Raw genomic sequence first — 19,755 nt, 5'->3', positions numbered from 1 at the left:
CCCAACATCTTCTGGCTCCATATGGCGGCTCAGTTAGAGGATCCCTCTGGGCCGTAAATTTTCCTGTTGAGTATTTCACACCGGGAACAAATGAGGGACCTAGCAATGGAGAGGGCTTCCCTGGTGGCTCAGACAGTAAAGAATCTGCCTGCAATGAGGAAGACCTGGGTTCGATCCCTGGGTTGGGAAGATACCCTGCAGGAGGGCATGGCAAGCCACTTCAGTATTCTTGCCTGGAGAACCCTCATGGACAGAGGAGCCTGGCCGGCTACCATCCATGGGGTCCTAAAGAGTCAGACAGGACTGAGCGACTAAGCACAGCAATGGAGATGGGTTGAATTGGGACCAGTGCCAGGGGTGTGTCTCTGGGTCGTATCTCAGGGCCAGAGTGTATTGTGACCTTGGCTGGTCGGCCAGACCGAGGTGCCCAGGGCTGCGTTAGAAGCACTCCCCAGGTGGGTGTCCTGGCAGACAGGGAGCTAGGCATAGGAAGTCCTGGCACACAGGTGCTTCTTTATAATGCCCGCCTGTGGAGACTGTGACGCAGGTCTGCGTGTTCAGCCTCCTCCTGTCCCTAGCACTGGGGTTAGAAGTTACAATTGTAACAGGCACAATGTTGTAGTTCCTTTGAACGTCAGACCTGAGGACAGCATGCGTGTGCCCCTTGGCCTGATTTACAGATGAACAAAATGAAGTCCCAGGAAGGTCTTCCGTGCTGAGAGGAAAAGGAAGTGGCACCACGAATTCAGAATTCAAATGTCCTTTGGTCCTGTGGAATTTCAGGCAGGGACAGAATCGGGTTTGGATGGAAGTGGCTTTAGAGGAGGAGGGGAAGCCCAGACTTGAGAAATAAAGTTAACATTTATTGACTGCCTACTAAGTGCTAAATCCTTTCGCACTTTGAAGAGGAAAGCTTTGTCCCTCCCTGGTTTCCAGTCTCGGGCTGGCTCCAAGAAGGATCCTGGCTTTGAAGGTTTTTAAATTATTCTCTGGCCCTGGGTGGCCTAGGAAGGTCCTTAGGGGTGTCGGACCAGACACACATCTTAGGTAAACTGATTAACCGTGCATGTGGCGCCCAGTTTCCCCCTCCCCCTCACGGGGGAGCCAGACGGCAGCCCCCCCAGCCCCAGGGAGGAGGACCCCCCTCCCCCAGGCTGCTAGCCTCTGGGAGGACCTTGAGAGATAGCTGGACAGCATCTCCATACAATGGCAGTTGGAGGTGGGAGTACTAGGGGTGGGGCCCTCAGGCCTCCCATTCTTGGAACTCTCCTGAGTTCTCTCTAGAACTCACTCTAGAACTTCCATTTTAAAATAGGAATGGTTCAGAGTTTTACTTCTTTTAACTTGGGAGTGGGCTGGAGAGATTGCTTCCTAAACTCCTGTAATCCTGGACTGAGAATTTGGTGTTAGAGGAAGAAAGAGAAGTCTGAAATCCAAAGATGGGGGACAGTTTGTGGTCATGAGAGTTACAGTCGCAGCAATGTTAAAAGAAAATAAAAGTACCGTTTGAGAAGTGCACTCAGTAAGTATTTAGATTAAAAAACATAACCCCTACCAAGCAGGAGGGTATTGGAGTCAGTAAAGTTTCCCACATTCCAGTGTCAGCAAGCTGACCTTTAAGGATGGCATCCTTGCTGAGAAGTGTGCTCTGTTCTGTGTCCTCCTGGTTCAGCAAGTCCCACCTGAAGACAGCCGTTGGGTCTGGCCAAGCCGTCGGATTTTCTCTTCTGTGCACAGCCAAGTGTTTTAAGTGGTCAAGTTATGAAAGGTTCCATGTTATCTATGTGAGGGGAGGAGGCATGTTGAATTTGTTGGCATTCACGTCTCCAGTATGTTCTCCAGTGGCACTTATATCAAAGCCAGTTAAAAGCAGTATATGTACATGTGCTTTTTATATGTTCCTCCCATCACATGACCCTCTTGTAAATGCCTCATAGCTTTATCAAAGACCATCACTGGCATGTTAACTGATGCTGAGTGGTAGAAGGATTAAGACTGATTCTATATTTTTTGAGAGCTTGCTGTGTGGAATGAACACTAGGTCCTAAGACCCACTGAAGGGCTTCCCTGGTAGCCCAGCCACAAAGAACCTGTCTGCCAATGAAGGAGATACAGGTTCAATCCCTGGGTGGAAAAGATCCCCTGGAGAAGGGAATGGCAACCCACTCCAGTATTCTCGCCGGGGAAATCCAATGGACAGAGGAGCCTGGTGGACAACAGCAACACCTAAGACCCAGTACGGTGTGGGGGTGTGGCAAAAGCAAACCTAGATCCAGGTGCCCCTGTGATCTTGGGCGAGGTACTTACCTCTCTAAATCTCCTCTCTTTTTCCGTAAAATGAGATGATTGTAACTACTTTTAATGTTGTCTTAAAGTAGAAAAATACTGTAATGTCTGTGAAGTACTTGGCTCTGGCATCTCAGAAATGATGGCTATTTTATTAAACAGTCACTCGCTATCATGCAGAGTGACCAGTTCTGATTTTCTAAAGACTGGGGTTTTTTTTTTTTTTTTTTTTTTAGGATTGGTAATGTTTCATGCTAAACCTAGAAGAGGCCCCAACAAATGGGGATGGTTGATCACCCTAAAGACACAAGAAGGCCAGTGAGTGACTCAGCAGGGAGCTATGGCCATGAACTGATAGTAGAGGAGAGATGACAGACGTGTGCCTCCCTTCTGTCTAGGAACCTGGAAGCCTTCACCAGGGTGGTACTGTCTGCACTTGGCACTGAAGGGTAAATAGAACTTTACCAGAAGTGCCTGCAATTTGAAAAAAAAAAAAGATTAAGAAAACATATGCCCTCATCTATAAGTCACATAGCCTGGTACCATGAAATAATACAACCCAGTTTGGTTTTTGTTTAAATAATATATTTGTCACTATAGGTAAAACCACACAGACTAACTCACCCTTCACTCAGAAACTGTTTTTAATTTCAGTGAGGAGAAAGAAGCAAATACTTTTATTTTCTATGAAGTATTAAGCATTAATATTAACAATAGTTCACATCTTGCCAGAGTTCTTTTTTTTTTTGGTTATTGGAATAAGGGAAAACCCAAAGTAATAAAAGCAAACAAGGGCCTTTGTAGAGCTCTGGACTTCAGGTGGATGGAATTACTCTGCCTTGACTGCATGTATATAAACGTTAATTCATTCCAAGTTCAATATGTGCGTGACACACCACTGAGTTCGTGAATTAGGCTGCACTAATGGAATTATGTGACCTTACTGAGGCCAGGTACAGAGAATCACTCATGTTTAAGTGCCTGGCAGAGGCTGGGCACTTAGCAAATATTTCAGTGGAAATCCAAGAGGGAGTTGCCACAGTCCTCTGCCCAGGACAAACCACACACTTGGGCTGCTGAAGAGGCCAACTTCAGCAGAGAGAGGGACTGTGTACAGATATCTAAAATGCAAGAGTCCATGGCCTTTAAGAACGTCTCTGGTGGTCCAGTCGTTCAGACTCTAAACTTCCACTGCAGAGGGCATAGGTTTGATCCCTGGTCGGGGAATAAGATCCCACACGCCACACAACATGGCCAAAAGGTTTAAAACAAAAAATCTGTGGCCTTTAAACGTGTTGTTCCATGTGAGCAGATACTGGGCTTGAGAAGAACACTTTCACACATGAGACTGTAGTTGTTGAAATGGAATGTGGGCGCTGAAAGTTCTTAAGGATACACTACGTGACCATCTGCCAGTGGAGCTGTGTTCAAGGGCTCGGGTCCACGGAGGTGTGCGTGTGAGTTAGCTATGCAGGATGATATAGCTGTCTCCTTGTGGAGAACACAGCTGTTAAGTAGGCATATCCATTTGTCAGAACTCATGGACATGTACCAATAGAATGGGAGCATTGAGAATTCCCTGGTGGTCCAGTGGTTAGGACCCCATACTTTCACTGCCAGAGTGTGGCTTCAGTCCCTGGTCGGGGAACTAAAATCCTGCAAGCTGTGAGGCCTTGGATGAAAAATTAAATAAAAGGGAGTATATAAAATAAACAAAATTGCCAAAAATAAATAAAAGGGAGTATATAAAATAAAATTGCCAAAAAAAAATGGGAGTATTTTATTGTGTGTACATTACACCACAATAAAGTTGATTTTTTTTACCAATTAATGCTTGTAAATACTTAAGGCTGAAAAGGAAACTGGAAATTATATGTAAATATATCTTAAATAAAATAACATTATGATAGATGTTACTGGAAAGCTATGGAAATATATTTTATGATGAAATAATTCTTTTGTGTAGTAGAAAAACAAGGGATTGTATTTTTAAAGGAGCTCAACAATTTAGAATCATTTTAAGGGTTGATTAAAAAAAACAACAGTACAACAAAATGCATGTATAACAGTGTTAACCAGAGGTTTCTTTGAAAGCTTTGTCTTATTCGCTGTATTCTAAGAGTTTGTTCATGGTGTAGGTTGGTGAGTTCCACAAACCTACAGCATAAACAAACTTTTAGAATCTTTTGGTAACTGCTTATCAACAAAGCCAGTTGCTTTCTGAGCCAGTTCATTTATGTAGGGAACTTTGTAAGATAGACTCGTGAGTAGCTTGTTTGGCTAGAGAATGATTCGTCAGTCTTTGAGAAACCAAAGTTGTTTAACTTTCCGGTTACCACCCCAAGTAGGTCAGTCGGAGCTGGGGCTGGACTGCGGTGCTGGCTTGAGAACCAATTAAATGGGGAAGGTGTGTGGGGGGAGCCAGGGGTGTGTCACTGCTTCTAGTACGATTTGTCACCTGCCCAATTGTGTCCCACCGAAAGGTCAAGCCACATTTGCTAGGTACTTTCTAAGCACTCAGGTAGAATGATGCACGGGAGATGGTTTTAGATAACACTTTCTTTGGTATCCCTCCCTATTTTTTTTTTTTTTTTACCTTAAATGAGCTAAGAAAACAAACATACTCTGAGATGGGGAAATAGGAACTCTGATACCTGTGGATGGAAGTGAAAATTGGAACAACCTTTGTGGAGAGCCCTTTGTGATGTCTGACAAATTACAAAACTGATACCCTTGACCTGGAAATTTAACTTCTAGGAATTGATTCTGCAAATATAAGGGCCTATGTTAGTTGCAGCGCTGTTTGTCATTGGAAATAATTATTCCAACCACAATTGGAAATAATCTAAATGTGCATTATTAGGCGACTGTTTGCTTACATATGGTGCATACAAACAATAGGAGATCTTGTCAGCGTAAAAAGTTAGGAAGTTAAAAAAAAATTAACACTGTTTAGAAAAAAAAGAATTTATATTCTTTGAATATGCAAAAAGCTCTCCAGAAAAAGTTAGAAAGTTCATTATGCAATGAACTTAGAATAAGCTTGGAATCCTCGCCAAGACATGTATAAGTGCAGGATGTATGTGTATTTGTATTTTTTAAAAAAAGGACAAGAAAAGATGATGTACGTTTGAAAATGTTTAATTTCTCTGTGGAACTGTTCACAAGGAATTTGTAACAATGCTTGCCCGATGGGATGGGATGGTGGGGGGTGAGGGGAAAAGGACTTTCACCATATATGCTTGGGAACTTTTTGAGTTTTTAACCATCTTAACCGTTTTTCATTGTCATTTTTGTATTTCTTTATTAAGTCATTAAATAACAAGAAAATACATTTCACATCCAGGGAGGTTAAAGTGAAAGTTTATTTGTTTTGTTTTTTACCATTTTGTTGTTGTTCAGTGGCTAAGTCACATCTCTTTTCGACACCATGGACTACAGCACACCAGGCTCCTCTATCGTCCACTATCTCCCAAAATTTGCTCAAATTCATGTGCATTGAGTCGGTGATGCTATCCAACCATCTCGCTCTCTGTCACCCTTTCTCCTCATGCCCTCAGTCTTTCCCAGCATCAGGGTCTTTTCCAATGAGTCGGCTCTTCACATCAGGTGGTCAAAGTATTGGAGCTTCAGCTTCAGCAACGATCCTTCCAATGAATATTCAGAGTTGATTTCCTTTACTATCTGAACCATTTTTAAGTGTACAGTTCAGCAGTGTTGTTGTGTGTGAATGCTCAGTCATGTCCAACTCTTTGTGACCCCGTGGACTTCCACCCACCAGGCAAGAATACTAGAGTGAATTGCCATGTCTTCCTCCAGGGGATCTTCAGAACCCAGGCATTGAACCCGCATCTCCTACATTGACGGGCAGATTCTTTACCACTGAGCCACCTGGAAAGCCTAAGTTGTTTTTAGATTGTTGTAAAACAGATTTTCAGAATTTTTTTTGTCTTGCAAAACTGAAACTCTATACCCATTAAACAGCAACTCCAAATTTCAAACTCCCTACCAGCCCTTGGTCACTGCCTTTCTGTCTCCATGATTTTGACTACTTTAGATCCCTCATGTAAGTGGAAATCAAACAGTATTCATCTTTGTGTGACTGGCTGATTTCACTTATGGTCTTCCTGGTGGCTCAGCGGTAAAGAATCCACCTGTAATGCAGGAGATGCGGGTTCTATCCCTGGAGAAGGGAATGGCTACCCACTCCAGTATTCTTGCCTGGAAAATCCCATGGCAGGTTACAGAATCCATGGGATCACAAAGAGCTGAACCCTGAGTAACTAACAACAACAACAAGGGCATGTCTTCCACTTTCACCCACGTTGTAGCCTGTGATATAATTTCCTTTCTTTTTAACGCTGAACAACATTCCATTGTATGTACTACGTTTTGTTTTTCATCTGTCAGGGACACAAGTTGTCTCCTCCTCTTGACTGGTGAATAGTGGTGCTGTGGATATGGGTATACACGTGGAACCTTTTTACTTTTGAGTCATATAACTATATTACCAGTTTAAAAAAACATGAAACTGGTTAAAATTTTAAAGACACATAAGTATTCGTTAATTAACTTCCTGAAAGTCTCCCTTCTTTCAAAAAAAAATAGGGTTCTATATTTAGAGTTTATGGATGCACAGGAAAAGCACTTTAAAACATAAATTGTTGTTTATTGAATGTGGCTTTTGATTTTTGCTTATCCAACAGGTGATTGCTTTACTGAGGGGTCCAAAAACCCTTATCCGACCCTCAGTAATGTCTTCTGGAAGCAGATCTCAGTCCGAAATTGTCAGATGCCACTCCCTGCCCCCCACAACTGACATGACTTCCTGAGATGCCCTCACTGGTGCATACACTGGCCACCATTCTTGGTGTGGGTACTTTCACTCAGATTATATTGGGGCTAGAACCAGAAAAACTAATAACCCAGGGCAGTGATGGGATTGTGTTAGAAAACCAAATTACCTTCCTCCAGGGCAAGGTAAGTCAGTCTTTTAACCACTTCTTTTCAGCCTGTCCTTTTAAGACCTTTAAGGTGTTGTGGACTTAGAGCTGAAGCAGGTTGCAAATATCGCTGCTTCTGTTTGCTTAAGAAAGAAAAAGGACCCCTGGTTTTTTCCATTGCTTTGCTCTAGAAGTGGGCAGTTCTTCCAGGTCCCGGGATACTGCTGTTTTAAGATCTTGAAGGGGCCCTTTTTGACATCCGAAAGTATTTGTCTGCTGGTGACTTCTTTGACCTGCAGTCCTGCGTAAGTTGCTGGTGCTAAGTCTCTCTCATGGCTTGGAAAGTATCACTCTGTTACATTGCCCTGCCATGGCCCATGAAGTGGTCTCAGGTAACACTCTCCAGGCAGGATTATTTAAATGTTTTATTGGCTAATAAAACTATTCTTCTGTGTAGAGCTGTTCTTCTGTTTCCTTCTAAAGAAGGTAAAGGAAGATAATATGAATGGGGTTATAATAGTAACCTCTGAAGTATTTTAATTTATACAAAAGAAGTTTACAAGTTTGGGTACATTAATGTTTGAAAACCAGCTAACAACACTTTAGGGATAGAAACCTTTATCTTGTAATACACACACATATACAATGCCTGTATCATGCATATGGGGCTTCCCTTGTAGCTCAGCTGGTAAAGAATCCGCCTGTAATGAAGGAGACCCTGGTTCAATCCCTGGGTTGGGAAGATCCCCTGGAAGCAGACATGGCACCCCACTCCAGTATTCTTGTCTGGAGAATCCTCATGCACAGAGGAGCCTGGCAGGCTACAGTCCATGGGGTTGCAAAGAGTTGGACATGATTGAGTGACTAAGCACAGCACACAGCACATCGTGCGAATATGCAAGTAAGCTGAATCCATTCCGTGAGGAAGTTGTCAGGTGAGAGGGACTTGAAAGTTCTTCTTGAGAATTAGATACTGTGATCTCCATTTTGCAGAAGAGGAAACTGGTGCTCAGAAAGATTAACCTGTCCCGGTTCTCTCTGGTAGCCAACAGTAGGTCCGACTTAGAACCCAGGTAAGTCTCAATTTCCAGGAATACACTTTCTCCCCGTTTGCCACCCTTTCACTTGCCCTAGTTTAAGGGCACTCATCCTTTCAGATCCTGAAGGTCTGTCGTGGTCAAAGGTCTCAGGTCAACTTCAGGCATGTGTATTACTTTGTTCTCCGCCTGCTCTCTCTCCCCACTGTGGTTTCTCTTCTGTGTTTTCCTGTTTCCTACCAATGTCTCGCCGTCTCCCTTTGATGCTGCAGAACTCGCTGTGCCACGAGTCCCTGCCTCACAGAAGCGTCTTTTCAGCATCCCGATTTGGGGGTGTAGAGAATTAAAAGAGAGATTGCCCAGAATTGAGACCCTCCAAACTAGAAAATTCTTATTCCTGGGGACTGTTGGCTACAGAAGAAGGGCAAAACCATATGCCTCTCACAAAAATCCTTTTCTAGAGTTTTCTGTATTACCTTTTCTTTGTATTCTCTTTATTGCCTTTTCTTTGAAGGTCAGAGCTGAGAAAGAAAGAGGGGAATCACAGTAGTTATATTGTTTAGTGAACATGTGAATAGACGCCTGGATCAAGATAGTGGATAAAACCCTAGGCTGGAAAAGCCCATGGACTTGGTCTGAGCTGATCACAGAAGCCATCAGTAGAAGCTTTCTCGTTTCTGGCAGGGGGCCTAGGGTTTTATCTATTACTGCTCTGTAATCAGAACTGAGCCAGGATATTCAAGCCTCTTATCTGAATGAAGGGAATTGGGTTTTCTGGCCTTCAGTACTTTGCAAGAGCCCTCGAATTGCCTTCATGTCTTTAAATAATCTTTTTTTTTTCTGCCAAAGACAGACAGGTAACCCATTCCATTTGGTTCACGCTTTGCAAGTGGAATGAACACAGAACGTAAGGCTGTCACTCTGTATTGAATCGTCATAGACTGACTTTATTTTTGGAGGATGAGAAATCAAGGAGTTCCCACCAGAATTTGGTGGGAAGTTTTGAGGATTATTAAGCTACAGGCTTTGAGATTCCTTAGTCACAGATCCAGTTTTGCTTCTTAAAATTGAATTTGGTCCTTAACATATTTTTTTTATCTTCCTTTTTTGCTTCCTAGTTTAAATCTCTATTTCTACTTCTAGAAATGCAGTCAGACTTTATCAGCGCCATTCAGTATTGATCGATAGCAACTGGTGAGCAGGTTAATTATAATCGCAGAATAAACGCTGAAGTCTCAAAGTTCACCACTTTTGCAGTGTTTCCAAACCCCTCGGGGACCATGCCAAGAGACTCTCATTGACACATTCAGAGCAGGTGTGGGAGTTTGAACCCAGGCAGACAATCCGATCTGATTCAAGACAACCCAATTTGGCTTCTTATCTGCAGCTTTTCCTATCTTATGATGTCTGTCATTTCAGATTTAAAAAACAGTTCAGTCAACTGAGCTGGGAAGTGGCAAGTTACATTTTCTTCTGATAAAAGTTTTCAAGTTGCTGTTTTATCAGATTGGGTTGAAGTTGTATGTGTTTCTGTCAAGGTCTGCAATGACCTTTTCAGATATTTTATCAGGTATTAGGTGGAGAGACCTTTTTTCCCCCTTCTTTCTTCGACCCAGCAGAGAATGACCTGACTTCCAAGATCATAAATCAAACCAGGTAAAGAGAGGCAATAATACAGGTTACCCATCAAAATTGAGTAGGCGGGGAAAACAAACAACAAATAAAACCTTTCCCTAGCATATAGAGAGAACTTAACTTGACCCTAAATAAAGAATGTGGTTCTCTCTGAGTGTACATTTAAGAGGGAAATACTGCTTATTTGAGAAAAGAAAATATTTTCCAGGTCAAAGATGGCTTCATAAATTTTTTTTTCAAATAGTATCAATAAAATGTAATTATTTTTATTTTATTAAACAGTGTGTATTTACTATGGAGAAATGAAAAACTCTTATAAACCAATGCACAGAGTTGTAATCTTACCGTCCAAAGATAACCACTGTTAGGCATTAATCCTTGACTTCTTAGTTACCATATACAGGCATGTGTATATCTATATATTTAAACAGTCATAAAAAGTTACTGTTTAGTTATTTAAACATTGAAGAAAGTTTTTATAAGATTAGTGACCCAGACTGGCTCCTAAAGACTGATCCCTTAAATCAGGGGTCCCCAACCTCTGGGATCTAATACCTGATGATCTAAGGTGGAACTGATATAATAATAATAGAAATTAGTATTTCCATAAGAATAGAAATAAAGTGCACAATAAATGTAATAATTTGATCGAATCATCCTAAAACCATCCCCCTGCACCGTCCGTGGCAAAACTGTCTTCCACGAAAACAGACCCTGGTGCCAAAAAAGTTTGGGGACCACCGCCTTAAATAGAGGAAGACTGGGGAAATGACTGAAAGAATGGGCAGTAATAAATAGCCAATCAAATCGGAGCATAGTTCTCAAATCTTACAGTATGTTGTGCTTAGCCATTTTAAAGCTAGGGCGTTTTTCTAAGTTGTAAGTGGTTGCCCTCTTGAAGTGAGGTGACCAGCTACAGGATATGTTGATTTTCGAGGCTCTGACATGCGGGAAATATGAGTGTGCTGCTTCCAACCCACTTTTAGAAGGGGAGGCCACTGAGGTGAAAGCGCATCAGTCTGGCGCCAAGAGTCCCTGCGATCCTGTCTCATGCTCTCATCTTCCTGCTGTGTGACTTTGCACAACTTTCTAAGCCTCTCTTAGTCTGAGCATCTGCATTGTCAAGGTTAAGAAATCAGGCCAGGCACAGAAGTAGTGAGAAAAGGGTATTTAAAAATTCAGGGTCTGGGGAATTCCCTGGCAGTCCAGTGTTTCGGACTCCACGCTCCCAGTGCGCGGGGCCCAGATTCGATCCTTGCACGCTGCAACTAAAAGCCCAAATGCCCCAGCTAAGACCCAGCACAGCCAAATTAAAAAGACAGAGAAACCCCAGTCAGGGAACTAAGATCCTGCAAGCCACATGGTGGAAATAAACTAACTTTAAAAATCCAGGATCTGATGGCATCGCCCATGACAATAGTTCACTGGCTTTGTCTTTCCTCACAGCAATGGTACATGTAATGCTTCTGAGCTTGCTGGGCATCCGTTCGATTTCATTCATTCTGGGTAGTGTAGGTTTCCATGACTGCATGTGTGTGTGCTAAGTAGCCTCAGTCATGTCCTGCTCTTTGTGACCCCATGGACCATAAGCCACCAGGCTAATCTGTCCATGGGATTCTCCAGGCAAGAATACTGGAATGGATTGCCATATCCACCTCCAGGGTATCTTCCTGACCCAGGGATCGAATGTTCCCTTACATTGTCTTTCGTTCTCCTACTTTGGCAGTCAGGTTCTTTACCACTAGCACCACCTGAGAATCCCATTTTAAGCAATGGTATCTGAAATTTCAGGTTTGATGGGTTAATTTTTTTTTTCTTATACAAAATAAAATACTTTAAGGTAAAAACATCTGTGGGAAAGCATGGGTTAAATGACTCCAGTGTTGGGGGTCTCAGTGTGTTGTTCCTTTGGTTTTGTTTTTCTGTTGTTAACTAAACCCATTCAGTGCCTGAGGTTCTTGGAGACCTGCAGAGGGTTAGAGCTCTGTTACCGACACCAGTACAGACACATCATTTGTCTCATCAGCCAACCAGCCAACAGATTTTTTTTCCCCCCTGCTTCCTGGGAGCTGAGCACTTGCTAGGCTTTGGAGATTGAAAATGAACAAGGTTGTCTCTTCATCCCAACAGCTTACCATCTGGCAGGGGAGTTAAAAAAGTGAGGGTCTCAGTGTGTGGAGAGCACATGGAGATTTACTCAGATTTACTCAGCGGGGTAAATCTGGGTTCCTCGAGAGCCCAGTATGCTTCAACTGGTAGAGGCCTGCTTCCTGCAGGTCTGGACTCCTACGGGGGTCTGAAACGTTTAGGAGTTTGCTGCCTGTGGGGGAAAGACATGGTAAGCTGAGGCTCTTGAGTTGGCTTTTCTGCAGTGTTGGGGGTGAAGTGTGGGGGAGCATGCGGCCAGCAGAGGCATCTGGAGAGTTCAGACTTGGCTTGGGAAGGCAAGACTTAGACAGTGGAGGGGCAGGATTCAAGTAGCATTTTGGATCTATCACTTTGGTTATAGTGTAGACAGGTTAAAATTAGTGGCTCTTGTTTGTTTTGTTTTTGCCTCACTCTTGCAAGGTGATGACAGCCTTCCCCCTGCATTTCTGTGTGTATGCATGCTCAGTCGTGTCTGAGTCTTTGGGACCTCAGGGACTGTAGCCCACCAGACTCCTCTCTCCATGGGATTTCCTAGGCAAGAATACTGGAGCAGGTTGCCATGCCCTCCTCCAGGAAATCTTCCCGACCCAAGGATCCAACCTGAGTTTCCTGTGTCTCCTGCATTGACAGGCAGATTCTTGATGCCTGAGCCACCCACCTGTTCCCAATTAGAGAAAGATCTCAAATGGAAAGGAGGAGACGCAGTATAGGGATGTTGAGGAGCTGTTGTGTGTTTATGTGTGCTTTAGATTAGGGCATAGTGTGGCTGTGTGGCTTGTGTCCATGCCGGGGTGGAAGAAGGGGCAAAAATCCAGGTTGATTCTAGCTCCCAAACCCAGATTCCCTGCCGTGGGAAGCATGGGGATGTGGCTAATCTGACCTCAGAGGTGGAGTCCCACCCTCTTTTGTAACCCCACTCCCTTCTTAGTGATTCTGTCTCTAAAAGTGAGATGTAGGGACCAGGAGGGTCTTGAATAGGAATACAGGTAATGACGGTAGATTACTGTTCATGCAGGTGTGCAGAGCCAGATGCCACAGCACCTACTTCCCAGGGGGGTTAGAGGTGAAGATGAAGATTTTACGCTCACTTCTTGCCTTTCATACACATTCAAAAAAACATGTTAATTTCCAAACATATGCAAAATTGAGAGTAACTACTCATCCTGCTAGCTTCAACAAATGTTGACTCAAGACCAGCTGTATTTCATCTGTATCTCCCCCATCCCTCATACTATGTTATTTTGAAGGAAATTCTAGACAACTTATCATTTTATCTCTAAATACTTTGTACATATCTCTAAAAGATATGAGGACACTGAAAAAAAATGTAGCCTGAGGATCAGCATCACTCTGATACAAATTAACCATCACACCTTAATATTAATATCCAATTGGTGTTCAGATTTCCTATTTGTCTAACTTTCTTTAACAGTTTGTTGAAATCCGGATCTAAAACGTCCATTCACTTCCTCTGTTAATATGTCTCTTAAGTCTCTTTTAACCTGAGTTCCCCCTTTCGCTCTTCTTTTTCTTGGAATATATTTGCTAGGCTTCCCTGGTAGCTCGGTGATAAAGAATCTGCCTGCCAACCCAGGAGATGGGAGTTCGATTCCTGGTCTGGGAAGATCCCTGGAAAAGGAAATGGCAACCACTCCAATATTCTTACCTGGGAAATCCCACAGACTGAGGTGAAATGAGTCCAAGGGGTCACAAAGCATCAGACACGGCTTAGCAAATGAACAGCAGCAATATTTGCTAAAGAAACTAGGCTTTTCCGTTAGGTTTCCCCACAACCTGGATTTTATTGATTGCATTCCCTTCATTTAATGAGTTTCTCTATCCCATGTTTTTTTTTTTAAACTAACTAATTATCTATTTGTTTTTGGTTGTGCTGGATCTTCGTTGCAGTGAGCAGGCTTTCTCTAGTTGCGGGGCTACTTATTTTTGCAGTGCACGGGCTCTAGAGCACACAGGCTTCTATAGTTGTAGTGTGAAGGCTTAGTGGTTGTGGCGCTCAGGCTTTAGCTGCTCCGAGGCATGTGGGATCTTCCTGGACCAGGAATTGAACCCGTATTCCCTGCATTGGCAGGCGGATTCTTAGCCACTGCACCATGAGAGAGGACCCCCATCCTGGATTTTTTGTGTAAATCTGTGATTGGAAAAATTGGCTAGATTATGTTCAGCAGCTGAAGGTCATTGCCTAGATCTGTTACTTCACTGGGGTTGCAAATGGTGACATTCTAATACTCTCATTCCTTCTTCATTTATTAGCTGAAATGCATCTATGACAGCAAAAAGACTTTAATTTATCAAATATTTGGTTACTCTGAGATACAGTTTATATAAGAAAAGTAGGGTAAATGCTTGCTTCTTTCACTTTACTTTTCAATGTTCAAAATAATGAATTCGTTCACTAGCATCCTTTCCAAGATTACCAGTGGAATAAAAGCTTTCTAGTATAATTAAGAACTCATGGATTTAAACATACTTGATGTGTTTTAGTCTATTTCCTTATTATCCTAATTGATGTTCACGCTGTCCCGTCTTTGCCAGAGGGAACTTGTTCAAATTGTCTCCTGAGTTCTTTTGACAAAATCTTGGCTTGATCCTTTCCTGATTTGCATACTGTAAAATGTTCCAAGTTCTTCTTATGCACTTCCTCCTCCCAGACCTGGGTTTGGCCAAGTCTCCAAGAAACACTGGCTCCTTTTAATGAGAAATGGTGTTTGGACACCACTCTTAGAGTTGGCTCTGCTAGTTGAGCTCTCTGCTATTGGATGAGTCATTCAAAATAGATAGGAAATACTTCCCCTGTCCACCTGAAGATAAGATAAAATACATCGTGTGGTGAAGCTAATACTTCCAACTCAAATTTAGGACTGAAAGGCTTTCACTTCCCTTTATGTACCTTTTGTATTAACTGCTGTAAAATATACACAGCATAAGATTGGCCATTTTAACAATTTTTAGCTATCATTTCAGTGGCGCTAAGTGTGTCCACATGTTCACACGTCCACCACCACTTCCATCTCCAGGACTTTTTCATCCCCCCCAAATGAAACTCTGTACATTTTTCCTCCTCCTCCCAGCCCCTGGCAACCACCATTTTCCTTTCTGTCCCTAGGAATTTGACCATTCAGTTACCTCATGTAAGTGGAATCATCCAGGGTTTGTGCTTTTGTGTCTGGATTATTTCACGTAGCATATGTCCACAGGGCGCATTCATGTTGTAAGCCTGTGTCAGAATTTCCTTCCTTTTTGGGCAGCACCACATGGCACATTGGGTCTTAGTTCCTTGACCGGGGATTGAACCCATGCCTCCACATTGGAAGTACAGAGTCTTAACCACTGGACAACCAATGAAGTCCCTTTGCTTCCTTTTAAATACTGAATACTATTCCATTGCACGGATAGAGCACATTTTATTTATCCATTCACCTGTTGATGGACACTTGGGTTATTCTGCCTGTTGTGAATCAAGCTGTTTGCCCACAGATGCACCAATATCTCTTCAAGTTCCTGCCTTCACTTCTTTTGGGAATATACCCAGAGGTGGGATTGCTGGGTCATGTGGTAGTTGTGTGTGGTTTTTGAGGTACTACTATAGTGATTTCCATGACAACTGCACCATTTTACATCTCTCACGCATCTTTTGGAGAAGGCAACAGCACCCCACTCCAGTACTCTTGCCTGGAAAATCCCATGGACGGAGGAGCCTGGAGGGCTGCAGTCCATGGGGTCTCTAGGAGTCAGACACGACTGAGCGACTTCACTTTCACTTTTCCCTTTCGTGTATTAGAGAAGGAAATGGCAACCCACTCCAATGTTCTTGCCTGGAGAATCCCAGGGGCGGGGGAGCCTGGTGGGCTGCTGTCTATGGGGTCGCACAGAGTTGGACACGACTGAAGTGACTTAGCAGCAGCAGCAGCAGCATGCATCTTTACATCTTTAAATCCTTTCATCCATATCAAGAATCTCACTCTCAAAAAACCCCAACAGAATTCCTCGTTTGCTTTATGCCATCCATAGAGTCTGAGAAAAGCAGTATCGATGCTAACACTGAAGCTTGGTTGCTGGAACCTGCTCTGTCTGTTTTGATTTTGGGTTTACCTCCAGTGTTTCCAGCCCTGGGCTCTGGGCTCTTGTGCAAGTACGTGAGCTGGTTGCTCACAGCGACGCCCCCTGCCTCTTGCTCCCTGATACAGCTCTGCAGCCTGGAGGACCACCTTGGCATCTTGGATATTCCCCCCCACACACATCATGGACCTTTTCCAGGTGCAGCCTAGTTCTCCTTTTGGTTTGCCCAGGTTGACACCATGGGGCTGCATGTGGAGGGCCTTGAAAATCAGGCAGAGGAGTTCGGGCTTTGTGAACAGGGAAAACATGACTGAGACAGTAAATTGAGAACATGTATACACAGAGGCGGGGCTTTCCAGGTAGGCTCAGTGCTAAAGAATCCATGTTCAACGCAGGAGACACAGGAGATGTGGGTTTGTTTCCTGGGTCTGGAAGATCCCTTGGAGGAGGGCATGGCAACCCACTCCAGTATTCTTGCCTGGAGAATCCCATGGACTGAGGAGCCTGGTGGGCTGCAGTCCATGGCATCGCAAAAGAGTCGGACACGACTGGGCGACTAGGCATGCGTGGCCTCATTTTTCCTTCTACCCTAGTCAGTTCATTCTGGCTTTTTAAGGCAAACAACTTTGTTTCTTCTCACTCACCTGACCATGGAAGAACTAGAAGCAAACAAGGAAGAATTAAAGAAATCAGGTTCACGCTGCCTCTCTGTAGGCCAGAGGGAGCAGAGCTGGATCTTGTCATGAATGCACGAGAGCTGGGGTAGGCTCTGGGCTGGGAATCTCACCGTGGGCTCGTCTCTGTGGGCAGCCTTTGACTTGCCCACAGACAGAATTCCTGAGACTTGTGCACGACCAGCTTTCTCAACCTGTACACACCTGTCTATCCTTGGCACTGCCCTTTAATCTGGATTATAGTTCTACTAGACGGGAAGTGTTGCCAGGGTAAGAATCCCACCTCACTTATTTTGCCGTCCGTGATACAATTACAGGGAAGATACTAAGTGAGCGTTTAATATCTGAAAAGATAAAATCAGGAATTCATCAGAGTCTGTGGCCCCTTCGGCTCACATTTTCATGCCTGCAGTCTGGCCCCACTGAGACTTTGAGAGGAGGGGATCATCCTTGTAAAAGGAACCTGAGAGGCAGAGGTCCAGGGAGGAGCATGATCAGTTTTACAGGGAGAAGGAACTGGTGGGACTGGGTGTGGGAGGGGAGGCGGTTGAGGAGTTGTAAGAACCATGTTCAGGGGCTTCCCTCTTGGTCCAGTGGCTAAGACTCTGCACTTCCGATGCAGGCAGCCAGGATTCGATCCCTGGTCGGGGAGTTACAGCCTACAGGTTGCAACTAAGACCCAATGCAGCCAAATAAAGATTAAAAAAAAAAAAAAAAGAATCAGGCTCAGGCAGCCCAAACCTAGTAGGCCAGGGGAGAGAGGAGAGCATAGAAAACTCCAGTGATGTGTTCTCAGAGGTAACAACAAGACAACAGGGGATCTAGGGGTGGGTCAGTATGTTGGACACGGTGGTCCTGAGGCGTGGGGGAGGGACAGGTAGGTGGCAGGAGGCAGATAAGCCAGTCTGGAGTCTGCAATCATCACTCTGTTTGAAGCCTTGAGAACAGGAGAGAGCCCCCAGGGTTGTGGGGAGAGTTGGTGGGGGAGTGGGGGTGGGAGGGTGGGGGTGGCTAGGCAGCACTGGCCTCTAGTGGAGGTGGGAGTGGTAACAGGTTAAGAGATGCCTGGCAAGAGGAACCAAGAAAGGAAGCTGAAAAAAAAAAAAATCGATAGTTATGTGCAGAGAAGGCAATGGCACCCCACTCCAGTACTCTTGCCTGGAAAACCCCATGGATGGAGGAGCCTGGAAGGCTGCAGTCCATGGGGTCGCTAAGAATCAGACACGACTGAGTGACTTCACTTTCACTTTTCACTTTCATGCACTGGAGAAGGAAACGGCAACCCACTCTAGTGTTCTTGCCTGGAGAATCCCAGGGACGGGGGAGCCTGGTGGGCTGCCGTCTATGGGGTCGAACAGAGTCAGACACAACTGAAGCGACTTAGCAGCAGCAGCAGTGCTCTCCATGTTCACCTTGTAAAATTCATGCGACCTCATTCCTTGATCTCGTGATGCTCTGCTGGGCCCTGGCGGTGCCCTCTTTGACTTCCTAAACTGCTTGACCCCCGCCAACCACACACCAAGCCTTCGCATCCTCTTAGATTCTGGCCCTGGAGCCAGAACCATACAATCTCCCCCTGCCAACATATGGAGACTTGTAGCATTTCCCTCAGCAGATTTGTCCTTTGCAACTCATTGAGTGTCTGAATCTGTGCTTCTCCCTCCTCCTCACTGCGAATAGATTCCTTGAGATCCTTTTTAGAGAGCCTCTTAAGGCACCCAGGAGGGTTTTGTGTATACGGGTAACCGCCTCTCAACCTCATCATAACAAACCGGCTCAGGAACTCAAAGATTCTCTGTAGAAACAAACTCTCCCATCAGACTCTGTTTAAAGGGCGTAAGTGCCTGTTGATTTGGAAGGCTGGTCTCTGCCTGCCTGAAGTGCTTCACAGAAGTGACAAGACACTCTCCTTCAGGGAATGTTGATATTAAGTTTCCTGCCCTGTGTAAACACATCTCCAGGAATGGCATTAATAAAGGGGACCCTTTCCCAAGACAAAGCACAAGGGGCAGTGGGGGGCGAAGGACTGGGAGGACGGATCTGCTGGGCCAGGGAGAGCTGGCCGAATGCACCGTCTGACCAGCTGTTCCCGGTGAAGGCAGAGCCCATTAGCCAGACCTCTTTTTGGCATGTTCGGAACTCTTGCTTATATTTCGTGTTGGGACCTCCATCTTTTTATTATTTGGCAGCTGATAACAGAGCGGCAGAAGAGGCTTGTGGTTGAGGGCACGAGTCTGGAGTCAAGACACCTGATTTAAAATTCCGGCTCTACTACTCACTGCAGTGTTCTCCAGCGTTCACGTCCGCTTCATCAGGTTATTGAGAGTAACAGAAATAATGTTCCTAAAGCATAGCATCCTTAACTGTTAGTCATCAGTCACCTATTAATAAATACTCACTGTTATCACCAAGCAGGTATTATTTCGAATAGGATTTTTTCACTTCTACTAATGAAAGATTAGGTTGCCAGGTGGAATTAAATTGGAGTTTTGTAAATATTTGTTAGGAGTTACCTTCTGTCTCAGTATTAGTGTACATTTAGGCATACAGTTGGACATATCCAGCTTAACATCTGATTTTTTTCTACATATGGGGGCACGTGTATGAGTGAAGTGAAGTGAAAGTTGCTCAGTCGTGTCTGACTCTTGCCACCCTATGGACTATACAGTCCATGGAATTCTCCAGGCCAGAATACTTGAATGGGTGGCCTTTCCCTTCTCCAGGAGATCTTCCCAACCCAGGGATTGAACCTAGGTCTCCCACAGTTGCAGGCAAATTCTTTACCAGCTGAGCCACAAGGGAAGACCAAGAATACTGGAGTGGGTAGCCTATGCCTTCTCCAGGGGAATCTTCCTGACGCAGGAATCAAACCAGGGTCTCCTGCTTTGCAGGAGGATTCTTTACCAACTGAGCTATCAGGGAAGCCACATGTACATATGCAGATGTTAATTGGGG

General features: G+C 44.3%; 1 protein-coding gene across 5 annotated transcripts in view; it reads left to right on the top strand.

Moving 5' to 3' along the window:
* Positions 1-19,755, top strand: part of GATA4 (GATA binding protein 4) — a 79,181-nt gene that overhangs the window by 32,182 nt on the left and 27,244 nt on the right. The window contains exon 3 of one of the 5 annotated variants that reach the window (XM_086414736.1): positions 2,523-4,023. The exons of the other annotated variants lie outside the window; for them this stretch is intronic. Coding sequence (XP_086270862.1) covers positions 2,523-2,608 — 86 coding nt within the window. The 3' untranslated portion in view covers positions 2,609-4,023. Of the gene's footprint in view, positions 1-2,522; positions 4,024-19,755 lie in introns of those variants that run through there. 5 annotated transcript variants of the gene reach the window in all.

The sequence above is a fragment of the Bos grunniens genome, chromosome 8, assembly GCF_055505025.1.
Source record: "Bos grunniens cultivar Pamir isolate PY7600 chromosome 8, Bosgru_T2T1.0, whole genome shotgun sequence".
Classification (NCBI taxonomy): domain Eukaryota; kingdom Metazoa; phylum Chordata; class Mammalia; order Artiodactyla; family Bovidae; genus Bos; species Bos grunniens.
The sequence above is the reverse complement of the archived record's forward strand: the minus strand, read 5'-3'. Positions and strand labels throughout refer to the sequence as shown.